We start from the raw sequence: 19,111 nt of genomic DNA on the forward strand, positions 1-19,111 counted from the left end.
AAAAAGCTTGAAATATTTATATTCATAAAGGGCAGTCACCCATAAGTAATGAATAAGGTAAACTGTTAGCTTTAAATGTCAATCAAAGCAATGTGGCGGTAAAGATTTTTTTTATTTTTTTTGCTAGAACATGATACATTTATTTGTGTAATTCCAATCTTTTCTTATGCTCTTTTGTTATGGTCCAAAGACTTTCTCCATACTTACAATCAGACAAGAATGTAAATGTAATCCTCGCCAAAACGTGTTTGGTGATCAGATAGTTGTAGCCTCAGGTGGGTTTTGATGTGTCACTAGTTCCAGTATAGATGACACAAAGCTTAAAAAAAAGAAAAAACGCTTTTCATTTAGTTCCTTTTGTGTGTAACCAAGTGAAGTTTAAGTCTATTGAAAATATTTATGGAGATACACTGGAGGCTGTTGTGCCCAAAAATTGACAACCACAGATTAAGGAATAACTCAATAATCCAATAACCGGACCGATTACATTTTTTTAAAAAGTATGTTCTTTTTGACAACATAAAAATTCTGCTTTCTAAACCACCTGCATTCTTTAGAACAAAGAAAAAGTGTTATGAAAAAAATAAAACTACCAAACATTCAAAAGGGATATGTCTATGGATCAAATTTAAAGAACAAAATCCTACTGCTGATGTTTTCACAGAAGAGGACACCTTTCGTCATTATTCTTTTATATTATATAATTTAACAAGAACACCACTTTAACAAGAACCAAGTGGAGCTCCTCTGTTGAAGCAGAACGGGATTTTAATTTTGACCGAATTATTTGTTGTTTTCAAATGTTGTGGAGCGCCAGAAGTCCTAAACTGATGTTCATTTTGAGGTCAAACTGGAAGCAAATCCTGGAAGATCATAGGCTTTGGACTCTTTCATCTTAGTGGTTTCCATCTGATTGCTGCAAATCTGATACAAGCTGCAATAGCGGGCTGTTCCAAAGCACTGGGCAAATCAGATAACCCAAAGTGACCAGGTTACAGCAGGGCTTTGGTATTTACATACATTAGTCAAGTTCAAGACGGAAGTATTAGAGCTGGAGATATTAGCTGGGTGGGCTGAATTTTTTTTTTTTTTTTTTTTTTTCTTCATACTAGGATCAAAGCTCTGGCAGAAGAAGAACAAAATCTACAATTTTTACCTAACCGGATGAAAATGGTACCATAATTACCATTGTAATCAGAACTCCTGTTGTAAAATACTCTATATATAAAAGAAAATGGTGCAGCGGTTATCCAACTAGTCCGCATTCTATATTCCAGAATATAGTGTGGCCAATACAGTACAAGGCTGCTTAGCATTTGACTTGAGGGAAGTAGGGATGAGAATTTATCGTTGTGTTTTTTTTATTTTTTATTTTGTAAGTGTAGACAAAATCCAGTGCAAGGAAAAAGAAGGTGTCTAAATGTCCAGTCCTAGTTCATTGCCATCTTTTGATAACGTTTTCTGAAGCATTTTATATTGTAAACTTAAGCGACTAATAACAAGAAGTTGTCAAAGATGAAATGGAGCACTTCTGGTATAGTTTTATGACCGATTTGTGTTGCGTATTATTATACAGGACAGGCACATAGTCCTATACATACAAATTGCATCCCCTAAACCAAAACTGTTATGTGGCAGTCTGACTCTGGATGCAAAACACGCAAGTAGCATTGCCGGCTGACCCGACTTGCCCTGAAAGACTAGTGTACAGTGGGGTCCTGGGAAGGGAAGGAGGGCTTCTCAAGCCAGGGGATGTCCTAAATCAGTGCATGGTCAAAGTCAGAAACCAAAGAAGTCTGCAGCTGAGAGGATACAAGCCAGACTCCAGCTTGATCCTGGAGACTGGACACAGGCTAACATGTAATTTAGAGACTGAACTGCTTTTTTTCCCATCTTAGGCTTTTGCTTCTGCAGACCATTCTAGGTGGTGAAGCTTCTCAATAAATCTTGTAGACTCTAGACTTTAACTCGTTGAACAAGTCTGTGGTCCCCGGCAAGGTGTCAGATCAAGCTTTAATTCATGTTATATCAACAATTAGCCATTAATGTACTGTATATGCAAAATAAATGGGATTAAACGTGCTCTGCAAGGTTTGCCATTGAAGAGTATTTACCTTCCTACAAAACCCAATGCATTTTTTAGGTAAGGTGCACTTAATGAACATCCTGAAAACTGGGATTTTAGTATCCTGGACTGTGAACCACATTGTTAAAGCAAAGTTCTGAAAATTTGGAAGCAGACATGATTTTCCATGTTAGTGGCACCACAGTGTAAGAACACAATCTGGAGAATGTAATGAACATGTGTACAACACTTACAGTCCAGTATGTAACAGTATCGTCATGACACAGTGTTGTTAGAGAATCTATCATATAGGAATGTATGCTGAACCTTCTATATACAACACTGATTTTCTATATCTAGATCTCTTGGCTTGTACAATTTGTTCTTGAAATGTCTATAAATATTTTAACAAAAATGTTTTAGTGACTTAAAAATGTAAACTGAGCCGTGGAGTTTTCCTATTTCCTTAAGAACCTTGGACCAGCGCAGAAAGAAACATATTTACAATGGGTGTAAAACAAAGCCACAAGAAATTGGAAATTGAATGAAAAATGAGCTGCTGCCAGAGTGACCAAGTAATGTTACTTCAGAAATGAAAATGGATCTAATCCCACGGAATATGACATCTCAAGCAGTGCAGGCCAGCACACTTATTGTTCTGCTTCATAAAGTTATTCAAAAAGTACACCGCCTGCCTTTCTGCTCTCCACATAGCCGGCTCTGCTGCTTTCCTCTTGGTCATTTCAAGCTCCCAGGGAATGTTGGCATGTTTCTGCAATGGGTTGTTAATATTTGGCATCAAAACATTTGCTTTAGAGTATACAAAAGGGATAAAAGCTGAATTGTCTGTGAAGTATCCTGCAGGATGTTTTTGTTTTAAAACACAGTCCAGGTTGTATATTGTATATTTTGTTTCACATCATGTCTATTTTAAGCTGACAGGCTATGATAAATAATTAGGAATCATTAAACATGTTATTTATTTTCCACATTTATTATTATTATTATTATTATTATTATTATTATTATTATTATTATTATTATTATTATTATTATTATTATTATTATCATCAGATGAGAATCACGTATAATGCAAGCTCTTCTACAATTTAAGGAAAATCTCTCTGCTTGCTATATGCAAAGTGTGCGGTATACTCAGGTTATCGTATTCTATGTAATATGTCATGGTGTGTTTTTTTATTTTAATTAATTCACAAGGCGTGTTATATACAGGCCAGTGGAGGCAAGGGAGGCTGTCCCTCCTCCAAATTTTAAAGTGAAAAAACAAGCAAAATGTGTGTGTGTGTGTGTATATATATATATATATATATATATATATATATATATATATATATATATATATATATATATATATATATATATATAATACTGGTCAATAAAACAAAAATACTGTCTAAAATACAAAAAAAAATTACATTTTAACCAACACCCTAGATTCAACATTCCTATATTAACCAGCAGTACTGGCTCCTCAGAGGAGGCAAGATAAACTCCTCTCTGCTATTAAGCACAGAACTAGCAGCAGCAGATCACATGATCTGAGCACGGGTTTTAATTGGAGGAGCCCAGGAGTTATTTTCTTCAGAGGACACATGTAAAAACTTGACAAAGTTAAATACAAAGCCAGCATGTTGTAGTTTTTGTCCTTATTTCTGCTGATTGGAAACACCTTTCAGCGTGTACCTGATGAACTATTATTCCCAGAAGACATTTTCCACTGAATTACAAATGCATTTAATTGTCACTCTATGCAGACCTAGACAGTGGTTTCATGAGCATTGCTTTTTGGTGATATGGGGATGGTAAGATTTAAAACATTTTTTGGTCTCAGTAGATACAGCAAAAGGCTGGTTATAAACTCATGGATTGGGTGTTTCAGAAGCTTTTGAAGTCAAATGTGAGTGATGGGGTTTGGAGATACAATGGGTCTGTGGCACCCAGATGTGCCTAGCATTCTGGGACTGATTTCTTTCACGCATATGCCTGATGTTTTTCTTGTGGAACATCTGCTATAAGGGAGAATCACATGGGTATTGACCAGGTTGATATTTAAATTAGACTCTCTTTGGACATTGACCATTTTTGGCAGAAAAATACTCAGTGTTGGGTTGCAGCAATACATGATCTAATGCATACACACATATAAATCTGTCATGCATACACATTTTTCCAAATCTCAACCAAAAAGTACTCCTAGTAAATCTTAGGAGCTGTTTATTTCTAGTCATCATGTTTTTACTTTAAACGTCAGGAAGCAAAGATATAGGGTTGTCCCTTATATAAACCTTTATGTTAAAGTAAAACAAGACCAATGTTAATGCTAAACAGGCTTGCTAGTCTTCATAATTGTGCCTTAACATCTAATTGGTATGTTACAGACTTGAGTGGTATAGTAACTGTCTATAGTTGTAGAAGCAGGGACTATACTGAAATAACATGACGCACTGCAACCATATTTGTAAGGAACCCATTTTCTATAGTGATAAAGATTATGAATTAGATATATTTTTTAATAATCACCAGGTGAAATTGTGCCATTGCTGATAATAAATGTTATCACAGGTGCTAAAAGCACTTTAGTCCATAGAAAGTTGCTGAAACATTAAAAAGTCTGTCCGCAGGTTCTGTAATCCTTACTTAAGAACAGCTGGCAAAAAGAGGATTAACACTTACACTGTTGGCAGTACAAGGTTAAACATTTTGCTCTGAAAACAATTCAAGAACCTGCGTAATGATCTTTCACAAAGCAAGCTATTACAGTTTTTAAAAATGGGGCCAATGGTGCAGAAATAAAGGCACTCGGAGAGATATGGGCTAGTAGGCATTTTCTGTTCCACATAAATGTTATCAGGAAGATGATGGAAGCGTACCTTGTGGGATTACAGCTTTGGAAAATCCTGTGCAAGCAGCATGTAGTGTCTTGTTAAGTAAACATCACCAGCAGTTTGAAGGTAAAACATTAGCTGGCATATCTCACCCAAGTGCGGTTTTAAGCTTGAGGCAAAGATTACAATGCTTAAAATATACAAAGAAAACTTTAATCGTTCAATTATCAACCCCTGAGTCAAGAGGAACAATATCTGCACTGTGTTATGATGAAATTGGACACATGAAAAACAGTGACAAAAACATTCAACAAACTAAAAAACTCACCAGTTCATTTTTGTTCAGTATGTTATGAGTTTTGATGTGTAAGTCTATACATTTCATTGTGTTATACAAGAGTAAGGAGGTATTCAAAGGAGTAAGGCGGTATTAAAACGCTTTTTCACCAGGAACCACAGTACATGGGGTCACTGTCTTTCAATGTGCAGTAGCTTTAGTCTACCACATGGTGGCGAGAGCTGACAGCTATGCAGTAAACCGGATCTGTGCCTTAGCAAATGGAATCATTTATATTTTTTATTTTACATATGACAATGCTGAGAACAGGACTATTTACAAAAATACTAGAGCTTAATGCATAAATGAGCAATTTTAATTATTGTGGAATATATATATATATATATATATATATATACACACACACACAATTCCCCCCCCCCCCCCCCCAGTAATTTAGCTAAGGATTTTTGTGTGTGAGTGCTTTCCAGAGTGTAGGTCAACAGGACACTCTCAGTTTAAAAAACAAACAAACAAACAAGACCTTAACCTCACTGTATTCATCCATTGCTCACCTGATCACCCCTGACCACCTGTGCTAGAAACAGATTCATAAACAGCAGAGCATTTTCTAGACAGGAACTGCCTCTTGTTATTAGTTTATCAGTGTTATTTTCTACAGCTGATTTGGATTACTGTTGTGTTGCCATGCAGACTATTGTTTTAAGGTCAGATTCAAAAGAAGCGATCTGAAGACTGCTCTTACCAGTATACCAGAGTTAGTACATGACCTGTCTTACTAATGCTGTATCCCAGTCTGGCAAGGACAGTTCTGCATTGGGCACTTGTTGTGAGCAGAGACGATACAAACTGGTAGAAGTATAATACATGTATATATTTTTAGAAGGAAATTGTATTTGAGTTGTGTTTATTTTACTGCTCACATGCAAAATAATGCAAGTAAAAATAACAGCTCCATCTGCGGATTTCACACTTCAAGTCAGAGCATGTCCTGCCAAGCCATTTAACACACAGAAAAGAAATAGGATCCATGTTGTCAAAGGTGACACTAAGCACTAAGTAAAAAAGAAATGTCTGAGGTTTACTGTTCGGCTAATTTCGGAACAGAAAGGTTAAGCTTCTTTGGTGGTCTGAGGATCATTTTTGATCTTTTCCTTTTTTTTTTTTTTTTTGTACAGTGCTAATAATAGTGTGCTTGACTGTAACATCAGAGCTAAGATTAATAATGCTGGGAGCTAATGCAGTGTCAGTACAGCTGCAGCGTGCTGAGTCGTTAGTCCTGAATGGGGAACATGCCGATCACCCTTGTGTAAGCTTGCAGTGAGTTGAGGAACGTATATCCTGAGAGAAGCCCTGCTGCACCATCAGGTTTGCAGGTTTGATACAATTCCACACTCCGGTGCTCACTTCCCAGAACCACTAGATGATTGAGTGGAACAGGAGAGGTCAAGCTGCACAATTGCACGAAACTCACAGGCTGCGTGTTAATAATTCTTGTCAGTATATTTTTGGTCCAAATGTTGAATACTATGCACGGTGAAGAATGCATGTGTTTATCTACCACAAAAACGTATATATATATATATTACATTTTCATTAAAATGCAGACACTCGAATGTTTTTGTGGAATCTGTAAAAAGCACCATTCCTTTATATTTTTCAGTCAGGTTAGGAAGCTTTCCACGTCAACACATATACAGAACTATAATCATTAACATACTAGAGTTATGCATTTCTTTTGCATTTTAAATATTTTTTTTGAGTATATACTGTACCGCCAGGTATCCCTGTCTTCAAAACATGGCAAAAGATTTAATTAGCAACAGGTCCCATAAATGATACCGCTCCCCAAATGTTTTCTATTTATACCAATGCAGAACACCTGGGTGGGACACCTGCTCTTCATTTTCCCCTAAGGAATGTGTTTCTGCAATGCTGAATGACAAGACCAGGATCACACTGAGTACCATCATGGAGGTAGCCATTGCACTGTGCTCTTTTTCCTCAAGCCTATCAAGTTGGTTCAGTGACATGCATCAAAACATAAACGTTCCTCGTATTTCGTATTGATTGCAAGCAGTTTTTCTCATGGTGCGTCATTTTGTTCAGAACATTAACTTTCCCAACATGTTTCTGTGATCTCTGTTCTGAAAGCGTAACATCATTCAAAAACAACGCTGATAAAACCGCTTTCAAAACCACTCTCTCGGTGGGAGTGTAAATCATTGCAATTACGCTATCAGGATTATTTTAGTCATTACAGCTGGCCTTTCTGACAATTTTCTGCTGTTTCCTTTAGAATCAAGCCCAGCATAACGTCGTTCTTCAAAGATAAAAATGTCTTATTTGAATACTTTTTAAATAGCTGGGGAGAATGTTGTATTATCTGTCCACATACCCATGACAGGAATGGTGATGTGTTTCTCACAGGAATGTTTTCTTTCTGAGCTTTGTGCTTTTTGTATTTTGTTATATTTTTATTTGTGTTCTGGATTGTAAATGTGTTCTTTCTTTTTAAACATGTACCAATGTGTTTACACCAAAATGCAATTTGCAAAAAAAAAACAAAAAAACACAATACTGTAGATGCTACAAAACAAGTAAGGGGTTATGCTTAAAATACTTAACTTATAATAAAAAAATAAAGGATTAACATTAGACGGTTATATTACGTACTCAAAAGTTTGCATAAGTTGTGCATTCCTACTTATGTAACATTGAACAGTTTTGTATTTTATTTGTTTTATATTTTGGTGTAAGTACACTGATAAATATTCACCCATGCACTTAAGTGCTTGCTTGTCAACTTTCTTACTCGGTTCTTAATTTCGGAATGTTTGTTTGATTTTCTCCTAGATTGAAAATCTTCAAGAACAGCTCCGGGACAAAGATAAGCAGCTCACAAACCTGAAGGACAGAGTGAAGTCTCTGCAGACCGACTCCAGCAACACAGACACCGCCTTAGCAACGCTGGAGGAGGCCCTCTCTGAAAAGGTGAGCTTCATTCTCATGTGGAGCTGTAGGACGCGCAGTAGAACAGCCAGCCGTGTGTGAGAACAAGCATCCAAACATGTTGTGTGCATACATCACCAGTGTAGGACCGGCCATACTATAAAGTAACATGGCCAACAAAGCTTTTCAAATGGCCCCCCTCGAGTTACAGCAAGTGTTTCAAGATACAGTAAAACCTGCTGGCGATGTCCATGCACGGATTGTCCTTTGCTGTAGAAAAATTGTCCTTTTTTTTTTTTTTCACACAATTGCTTTGATTGTAGAAAGAAAAAAGCAATCTTCTACACAACAAGACACACAGGTGCTTATTCTAAGGGAGTAATAACATGGTTTGTGTCCTCACCGATGAACCCAATACAGTAGTTGTCAGTTCAGGTGGAAATGTGTAACATGAAATTTAAATGATGTTAGATCACTATAATTAAGGTTGTTAAAAAAAAAAATGGACTGTAGTGCAAATAGGCATACACTGTCCGCTAGCCCTCAACCGTTTGGATTTGGCCCCAGTGTTGACTGAAGGTGCGTGTACGCTTGTAAAGCATTGGTCCACTGGTAGCTTGTGCTCATGCTTTGTGTCCTGATATGCCTTGGCTTGGGTCCTTATAGGATTGTAGTGTCAACCCAACTGTCAGCAGAAGTCTAGCGGCTGTCAGGCATGACAAGCAGCCACATCACACCTGTCACGAACTGCAGCTCGAGCCTGTGTGGGGACTGGGAGGGAGGAGACTTCTGCAATCTCTCATATGTGGTTGCTGATAGTGTCTATAAAGCTACTGTTTCCAACTGCTCCTCATGGGGAATAGAGATCTCTACTTCTGCAGTGTTGGCCATAATCAGGACATTTAATCATTTGGTGCATAGACATTTTGTACACACATTTGTACATCCAATTAATGCATGATGTAAATAACTAATGTTTGCAACATAGATATGCATACATGCAAAATAATGTGCTTTTAGGTAAAAATGTGAAACTCCACAGTAAAAGGCTGCCTATCTAAACAGGTGCCTTTATTAGCAATGGGTGAAAGCAAGCTACTTAGTCAATAGTTTTGTATAGTTATGTATAACCAGTAAGTTTAATAAGACCTATTACGATGGTTCCTTGCCAAAGTAAAGTGAATGGTGCCAATATCCTATTATAATAAAGTTTCAGGAGGTATAATATGATACTCTAATGGAATTAGATAATGAATGAAGAGGATATACATTCACCCTTGATTCACGATTCATTAAAAAAAATGAGTTACAATAAGTTAATATTGTGCAGGCGCCTTCATAAGAATATAATTATCAGTCTAGCGTTACTGTGCAGTTTTTTTTTTTTTTAATCTGAGACACGGTTATCATTGCTTCCATCAGAGCTGAATAAGTAGCTGAAAACAGTTTAAGGCATTCTGTTATTGCAGTGCTGAGAACACAGATGGTTTGCATATTCCACACTGCATTTGTTCACTAAAAGCTTATTATTAATTGAATTTAAGTCTCTTCAAAACTGTGTTTATAGTTTCTTCAGAATCCCTGGTACCGATATTTTGGAATTTGATTTAATCTCATTATGATGTACTCTCAAAATAATACATGTGCAGTATATAAAAATAGTCATGCTGCTCTGTGAGGAGAGCTTATGTGTACTTGTCAGTCTGCCACTGCCATGGCTGGCCCAGCTGCTGCTGTTTCAACTGCTAATATCTCATAAACCATTTGAGATGCTGACTTCATAATTCTCAGTGTTCGGCAAAATCTGGTACATCTCTGTTATTTTAACCTAAGGTTGCTACCGTATTGTGGTCATTTGATTACACCTAATGCTTTTGAGATAGTGGCTTTATACTCAGTACACAACTGTATTCTATGATTCACCAGAAATGTATTGCTTCTCAGAGACTATTTGAGGAACTCCCTTTATATTTGCTGGGTTGTATGAACTCTCTATGCTAAATGTGTTGGTAACCCTGACATGGCCTATTGACCCAATTCAATTCATTATATTCAAAACCTTTCCTTTTATGAAGAAGTACAATCAAATACACATGTATATTGTGAGACAAGGACCAAAGAGAGTGTAGTCCTGTGGAGCACAGGACTACATTCCCCAGAAGGCAACGGGCTAAAAAGCCTTAATTGTGATTATTTGTTGGGTAATTGTGTGAATTGTTTAATTATTTTGGCAGTTGGTCTAATCAGCCAACTGCATGATTTTGTAGGGTATACAAACCCCTCAGTTTATGCATTCTGGGCTGCAAAGTGGAAAGCCTGGTTGGGAGTGTGCACAGCCATAAACGGAAACAAAAGTACCTTTTGTTTAATGTTGTTGTTGTTGTTTTGTGTAACGGGTGTTCTTTGTATTACCGGCAAGCAGAGTAGCTGCCAGGTTGGTTTGTCAGGTTAAAAAAAGAAAAAGTGTTTAGTCAGTTTGTTTTATTTTCAGTTTGTTTATTTTGTTTAAAAATTAAAGAATAGCGCAACCGCGCTTTGAAAACTCAAGTCCTGTGTGTGCCTGGGTCAATAAAGTACTGGAAAAAGAACCTGAGAGAAGCAGCGCGTCTCACAATATGTAGAATGTAAAAATACACACACAAAAAAATTTGGTTTGAATTCTTAGGCAGTGCGTACCTTAAACTATAAACCTCAAGAAACCAGTGCTCGCTTTAACAAAGTGTCCTTGTAATCTCTGCTGTTTGAACTATTTGTAGTCCTGTAAGTTTAGGGTGGTGGTGGTATAAAACAAAAAGGGTTATTTTGGTTCAACTGGACCATATACAGTATAAATGAAGCATTTTCATCTGGAATAATGCGTTTGCATAAAGCTTGTATAATGTTTGATAATTTAGTTGTCCAAATGCTGTGTTTTTGTGGTTTGCATGGTTTTTAACGACTTTGCATTATGGAATACATTCTATAGCAATTACTCGTTCTGTCACAAAACCTGTGAATGTACTCATTCACGGTGTGCAAGCTGCTGTTTTTAATTAGCACCGAAGGTCTGCACCAAACGCCAAGAATTATTTTTAAGTCTGAATTTGGAGCCCTTCCTACAGTCTTGCAGGGATTTCGGGCTAAATGAAAATCACAGAGGACTAAAAACAAATGTAGTTTTAATTAGATGCGTATTGTAATGGCAGACGGCCCTGAATTTCAACACTTGAGTGAAAGATACACCACATAATAACATATATAGTAGCTTCAGTTTCTCAAAAAAAAAAAAAAAAAAAAAGACTTTGGTTACTAATAGTTTTTCTAGTGGTTGGATTTGCAATCACTGTGCACATTGCATGGTGCCGTGCAAAGAAAACAATTGTACATTCTCCATGAACTTCCCGTCCATCTGTTTACTTGTTTGCTTATCCAGTCGCTTACTGCTGTCTAGATGCTTGCAGCAAGGACCCTTCCATGTCCTCGCGAGTCCTGAAGCTTCATCCACCAAGATGCTCCATTTTATGTTTACATTGTGGCCTATATATCTCATTGTGACCATAACATGTTGAACTAAGTCCTTTATTTTTTAACCTTTGGCTGACTCAGAACTGAAATCTGGAGCTGAGGAAACACGAAGCCACCTTTTCAGGAATAATAGCTTGAAACCTGGTTCCAGGAGACCGAGAGACCTAGTTAGAGGCAACTTTGCTGTATCAAACCTCAAGTCTCCCCTGGCGTGCCATGCAGTGGTCTGAAACTAAGGTTCCAAGCCACAAAGTGGCTTTGTGTTCCCTCAGCTTAAAGCTCATAAAGCTGTGTGCTTTCCCAGTAAAGAGGGTCGTGCACAGGTGTGTTCCTTGTTTAGGATTTGAGATGCTTTCTGTCTTAGAGATGTACAGTAGTTCAGTAGTACAATCTACCTGATAAAAAAAAAAAAAAAAACTTGTGTAGCTCCATCTTAGTCCTGTTTTAGTGAAAAGGGCCTGCTGCACTGTTAATAGCAAGACAAACCTGCTGAAAATAACGACACGTTATTGACATTTTTAGAGCGTTGTAGTTTCTTGAGTGGAACATGTTGCATTAAGACGACTTAGCACACACATTTGACATCTGCACTAATGCAGGCAGTAGAGTTGACATTCAAACTAGTCGTACGTCTCTTGAAAATATTTCTCTGCTTTTAGCACAGTGAAAGCACGGGTTCAGAGAAGTGCATAACCGATGTCCTTGCAACTGAAGAAGCGAGTTTAAAATGAACATGGTGGTATAACAATGCTTCATTATGTACTGTAAATATACTGCAATCAAATTCTTTAATCTGGAACCCAAATTTGGTGAACCCATGGGTACATGCACTAAACTTCAATGTACTGTATAAAGGCTCTTAACTCATTTTCAGTTTTCAATATTTCAATTTGCAATTCAATTCAGTATTAAGATAGCACTGGATAGGATTTGGTTAGCACCTCTTGAAATGTTCTTCCTTGGCATACCATCCCATGCGCAGCTGTTGATATGCAAACAGTTGCAGTTTTCACACCACAGAGGTCTATTATTGTGTCATCACTTAGGTAGCCAAGTACAACATGACCTGTTCTAATGTAACAAACTGTTTGACTAACAGGATTGATGATGAACGGTTCAAAATACAAGGCAGCCCATCATCCATATTATCTCTAAACCCTTCCAGTCTTTAATTCTCCATTTATATACTAGCAAACCTGGGATTGCTGCCAATGATATTTTCATGATTGGAAGCCTAATATTGAACACAAAATGCCACATTTGGGAGCTAAACACAGTAAGATATAAGTAGGTTCAAGACCCCCTTTCCCTCGGGCTCGCTGTACATACATCATAAACTACAATATCACTGGTAATGCCAATTTCCATAATTGTATTCATCATTTGGCTTTGTTTATGAAGTTCATTCATAAAACTGCTATTGCAATGTTGTAAAGTGGTTTTAGACTTTAATGTTCTGATTTTTAGTACATTCTAATTTAAGAAAACCTGAGTGATTTATTTTCAATTGAACTGTGGTATGCCCAAATGCAGCCATTACTTGGGTCATTACAGTATGAGGCCTCAAATCCATCAGTGTGTGTGTGTCTTTTTAGTATTCTTCTGACTCTAAAAAATATTTAAACAACAGCAGTATTTGGATCTGTTTCCAAGTATATTGAGATTTATGACAGGTTTATTTTTTATTTCTATTTAATAATATCATTAGTCTGCCGACTTCAAACAACAGTGACTAGTGCACATTGAAATTGTTCTCCTCAAGCAGATCTGGATTTAAGTATGTCTTGGCACCCACCACTCCAAGCTCATTACCATTCATTGTCCAAAAATGTGCTCCGATTTGTGCTAATGATAATGTTGTGCCCCTTGATAACGTCCAGCAAGCAGGAGTGGTGACTGTTTGCAATTCTTCAATAATGAGCTGGCTTTAATCTCCTGGTATTACCTTTATCATTGGCAGGAAAGAATTATCGAGCGCCTGAAGGAACAGAGAGAACGAGATGATCGGGAAAGGCTGGAAGAGACGGAGTCCTATAAAAAAGAAAACAAGGACTTGAAGGAGAAGGTTAATGCATTGCAGGCTGAACTGACGGAGAAAGAGGTCAGTCTTCATGGACACGGAGATCGTATCTTACAATGTGTCATCAGTGACGTTCGACCACACTTGAACGTTTATCTGTACAGGGAGGCACGTTGTTCTGCTTTCGTTGTCTGGAAACCATTTGGAAACATACATGTCTAATGCATGAATGCACTCGCTGAAGGTGTCTGATTTCAGAGAAATGCAGAGCAATGCAGAGAACGATAGATGATATACTAGGACACAAATGCACACACACCACTTTTTTAGTTATTTTACTTTTGGAGTCATGAGACTTTACAGATAGCTAATAATTAAATATGTGCAATTCCAACACAGAACCTTGATCCTACTGTACGTTTTAAAGTAAAAACGTCGATTGCAATATTAAAGCCCTTCATTTCTTAGCTCATGTACCGACATGACTTTACAGGGAAAAATGCTTCGTCTCGGCTTCCTGTTATTTTTTTCTTCTAATTTCTGATTTATAGTCCAATCCCCACCATTCCTGATCAGATGCCAAATGGAATCCTGATTGTTCCAAAACATGCTGGAACAATCTTTCTGAGTGTATTAAAATGTATGAGCATGTACTGTATGTGCTCTAGTTTTTAGCTAGGTGCTGATTATTATTATTGTTATTATTATTTATTTATTTTGAAATCCCGGCCTGCTAGAATTGTGTTTTTGGCGTGTGTTGACACTAGGCCACAAACTTCATTACTTGAAATCAAGAGTACGGTTTTGCAGTCGAATTAAAAGGTGCAAATAATTCAGGTTTTAAAAGGTGCAAATAATTCATGTTTTAATTTGGGCTCTGTTAATTTGTCTCCTTTTGAAGTGTGAATTAGAATGTAATAGAGTGGGTAATCGTCCACCGTAACCCCACTCTGTAAGTTCACTTATAATTTAAACAGGAAAGAAGCAGGCATGGTTTGCATAAATCCTACTGCTGAAAGCACCAGCTGCACCAGCTGTTTGTATGTTGGTTTCATTCTCAAGATGAAGATGGGAGCTGTGTCAATTTCTAGACCACATGCAGTAATTGGTCACATGAGATGGGCTGGCATTAGCATGTCTCCGGACTCCTGTCTGTGGATTAAGCCTCAGCTCAGGGGTGGCCAATCATGCTCCTGGAGGGCCATTCCATCAGGTTTCACAGGTAATGATATAATTAACTACCTCAGGGCCTGGAAGGAGGTTTAATTGGTTCAATTAAACAATTTAGAACAAGGTTGGAAGAGCCAAATTTGGCCACCCGTGCCTTAGCTGGAGACATCATTAAGATCATATTAATCAACTTTAAACTTGCCAAGGCTCTGGTATCAGATGAGAAGAGATGAGTTTTGGCCGATTGACACTTCCTTGGAAAGCACACCATTAGACCCCAGGCACTGTCCATGTTTGGCTTGAATGGTAGCAGCAAGCTGCAACACTCACAAGCTGTGCTAATATTACTAATTCTGTATTAGCTTTCATAAGTTGTAATTATAGCCTGTCTGGATATTACTACCACTACATTACAATTCAGGATATCTTCTGATTTTATATATATATATATATATATATATATATATATATAAAAAACTCACAAGTAAGCCAAACAGATTCTTAAGCTGATTTAAAAAAAAAAAAGAAGGAAATTGAGTGGAAATGAACAAATTGTATGGAATACATAGACATTTCAGATCCATTTCACTCGGGCCCCCTATCTGCGCATTCATTAGACCTGATCTCACTGACTGTCTGGTATCGTTCGGTCTCGTTTCAGGCTGGTTTAATCGACTTGAAAGAACACGCATCATCTTTAGCTTCTTCGGGCCTGAAAAAGGACTCCAAATTGAAATCCCTGGAGATTGCCATAGAGCAAAAGAAGGAAGAGTGTAGTAAGTTGGAAACACAATTAAAAAAGGTAAGTGGCAGCTGAAGAATTCCTTCTTGGCCCTTACTCGGTTCCTTCCAATGGCACTAATTAGATATTATGCAATGGTATCGTCCTTATACCAATAAACATCAAGGGTTATTTTGAATTTGGTAACGTTTTGATGAGTATCACAGTGGAGCCAAAGAATGGCGACTCTGTCAGTAAGGAAGTAAGTAAGCGTCAAAGCAGTCTGTGAACCTAAGAAATTATCACTGTACCACTCCAACTTTTGCACTTTGAAACTGGCAGCTTAACAGGGCTCGGGACATAACAATTGTACAGTAAATGAGGTATATGGTAGTTTCATAACCTTTTCTATAATAACTTAATGAAGAACAGACTTTAAACAGAACAGATCAAAATCTGTTTTAAAAATTGGTGCGCTTCAGCACTTCAGTGATTGTTGAAACACCAAATGTCATAAACTTGAAACGTTCTCTTGAGACGTGTTCAGATGTTATGAATTGCTTTTTCCGTAGGTGTCCATTCCAGTGCCTTTGTTGCTCACACATTTCTTTCATTGCTGACCAAGAACCATTTGTTTCAGCGATTGGAAATGAGCAGCTGCCTTTATTAGGGTTGCGTTGTTTGGTAAAAAGCAATAACAAATGCCTTTGAGAAACATCTTTTCTTGAGCCAGAAAAAGCAGCTCCTAACCCTTTTGTCTGGCCTCTACTGTTATTTCTGAACCAGGTGCCAGGTTCAAAGGTTTGCAAAGTGGACCTAATGCAACTATGTACATTTTGAGATTATGGTCTTTTCAAGATAACAATGTGTGACGTTTATGACGGTGCCAAGATAAATACAAAGTAAAATACAGAAACCTCAAACATAGACACACCTTCCACTTGGGTAGGGTCTGGAGTCAGCTCTCTACCTGTTTGCAATGCAAACTCTGCAATGCAAAGTTTAATAGTAGAAATACCGTTATATATCAGATTAAAAAAGGTTTCTTATGTAAATTATATATGATTATGAAAGGCATTACCTGATTGAATCCACTCCAGAATGTACTGTCTATGTTCTGTATATACATAGATATTGGCTGTATAGCATTCTATAAGAAACAACCTGACTTTGTACTTGCTGAGTCTTGAAGGAGGCTGCACAGAAAGCTAACTTGGAATTTAAACGTATTGTTTGTTCCCTTTGTATACTTTTATATAAAAACAAAATGCATTTTCTAAATGTTTACGAGCTATCATGCAAAGATGGAACAGATGTTCTCCCTGACCTCCATTTTATCCACCTTGACATTACTCTGTTTGAATCGCATTCCCGCCCTACATCTCTATAGTCTGTGTCAATTTGTACTTTTCCTACTGTGTTTAATATTTTCCATTCCAGGGCTCTGCTGTCTGCAATTCCTTTCAAAGGTCGAAGTGTTGTCAAAATTTGGCGCGTTTGTTTTGTGAAACAAAAAAATAAATCAGAATTATTATTGCTGGTGTATCTGCAAAAACTTTTCAATTTGTATTTGATATGTGTTTATTTATTTATTTATTAATTATTATTATTATTATTACAGCACAACAAAGGCTGCACGTAAACACTCAAATAATTTACTTATAAGAAGAAACATTATGGAGAAAATGTTTCTCCTTAATTTCTGAAAAAAGTACACATGCCTTTTACACCATTTCTTATACATTTTTGATCATTATATTACAATCAATAATCTGATTTTTTGATAACACTTTATCTTTATGCATCTATGTTTCATCATCCTACGTATGTAAAAGCCAGCAAGATGCATTACTAATATGCATGATAGCTAGTATCAGACCCTTGCGTTGTCTGAATGAATAATCTCTTACAACCCAAAGAAAGCTGCCATTTCACCTTCAAATCCATTCAGTCATAGTGAACAATAAATACTATAAGAAGGAAAAGACCCACTAACCCTGCAGCAGATTGACATGACAATGAAGCTAAAGGTGGTCACAGCGTATATTTAGAAGAAGTCTGTCATAAGTTCAGTGCTCATGAAAGGTGCTAGGTTGGCACTGGCATTTGGAATCTGCACTTAGTGTAGCAACACAAGCTTGCCCACGATACGACCCTGCCCATGTTTCTTAACCCTACCCTGGATGCATTTCCATCTTTGGAGTTTGGAAGGTTATTTATGATTCATGTCCATCCAATCCTTGAGTCTTCTCATAGCATGCAAGAAGTGATGTACACATTAAGTACATTGTAACTATGGATAATAACATTGTAATTATGTGTAAGTACTCATGTATTTACTAAGTAACTACTATGTAAATACACAGTAATTAAAGACACTTAATGTAAAGTGTTACAGTTACAGCCATGGGAAGAGCACCAGACAGATCACCTGCAACTGTATCAACACCATTGGTCTGTCTGTACTTAAACCAAAAGTGAAGGCAACCCCATCAGAAAATTAAAACATCTAAACAAATTCTAGTTCAGAGGGGTATTTGCCACTTTTATGATATATATCTCTTTCCAACCCAACAGTAAGTACATGAAAAACAGACGGAGTTACATTACTAGACAGAACAAACAGCCTTCAAGCTGAGGACAAGTTTAAATGACAAATGGAGATGTACTGGTCATACAGACTTTGAATAAGCTTTGATCCTGGTACATTCCCATCTGCAGTATGTATATACTTGCTCCTGTGATCACTGAGACATTTATTGTGTTTTGTTTTCAAATACGATTAGTAATTATCTCATTAGTCTATAAAGGCACCAGAAACGGTTAAAACCATGTGCTTTTATTTTATCATTGGAATGCATCAGGATTTGATCCCAAGTTATATACAACAAAAAAGATCATTGTGAATCTGACGTTTTGTGGTAATCTCGGAGTCATCTCGGTTTGAAAAAAAAAAAAAAATGTCAAAGGCGTAAACTGAGCCCCTGTGAATAGGATGTACTGTGTTCTCCAGATGGGGGTGGTGTTCTTGTATAATGGGATTACAGTGTACAGTATTGGCAGGACAGTGAATGAGGAAATCCTACTTGCTGCTCTCCAGCTCTGTCATCTAGCACCTTAATGAGCCCTGTATTTATAAAACAGTGATTCAGTTACAGTCAAATCCCAGGTTCTCACCTATTGTTAGGAGTTTAGGGAACACTCCATTCTGGAATATGTAGCAATACTGAAAGAAACTCGACTAGAAGTCTTTCTCACTGTCTTCGATATGCAGACAGTGCCAGGGTTAGTTTTTTCTTTTATTTATATTGTGTGTAATTGTATCTTTTTAATTGCATTATTTCAAAGTATATATTTACAACCTGATATTTATTTCTTCTTTATTTCAACTACTGATGGTCTCAAATGTTTCTCACTCATTTTTCCCTGAAGTTACCGGGCTAGTTCATAATGTTAGAAATGAAAGACCTATTTCTGCACTTAAGTTTTCAGCATGCTGCAGCGGAAGCAGTGCTGTTCTTCAGTGGAAGACGTT

At 37.1% G+C, this 19,111-nt stretch overlaps 1 protein-coding gene across 15 annotated transcripts in view; it reads left to right on the forward strand.

The window, feature by feature from the left end:
- Window positions 1-19,111, forward strand: part of LOC117963517 (ERC protein 2-like) — a 262,184-nt gene that overhangs the window by 79,137 nt on the left and 163,936 nt on the right. For all 15 annotated transcript variants that reach the window (XM_058988385.1, XM_058988384.1, XM_058988392.1 and 12 more), the window contains 3 exons: window positions 8,066-8,203; window positions 13,626-13,766; window positions 15,517-15,657. In XM_058988385.1, coding sequence (XP_058844368.1) covers window positions 8,066-8,203; window positions 13,626-13,766; window positions 15,517-15,657 — 420 coding nt within the window. The remainder of the gene's footprint in view (window positions 1-8,065; window positions 8,204-13,625; window positions 13,767-15,516; window positions 15,658-19,111) is intronic.

Source organism: Acipenser ruthenus, chromosome 16 (assembly GCF_902713425.1).
Source record: "Acipenser ruthenus chromosome 16, fAciRut3.2 maternal haplotype, whole genome shotgun sequence".
NCBI classification, from domain to species: domain Eukaryota; kingdom Metazoa; phylum Chordata; class Actinopteri; order Acipenseriformes; family Acipenseridae; genus Acipenser; species Acipenser ruthenus.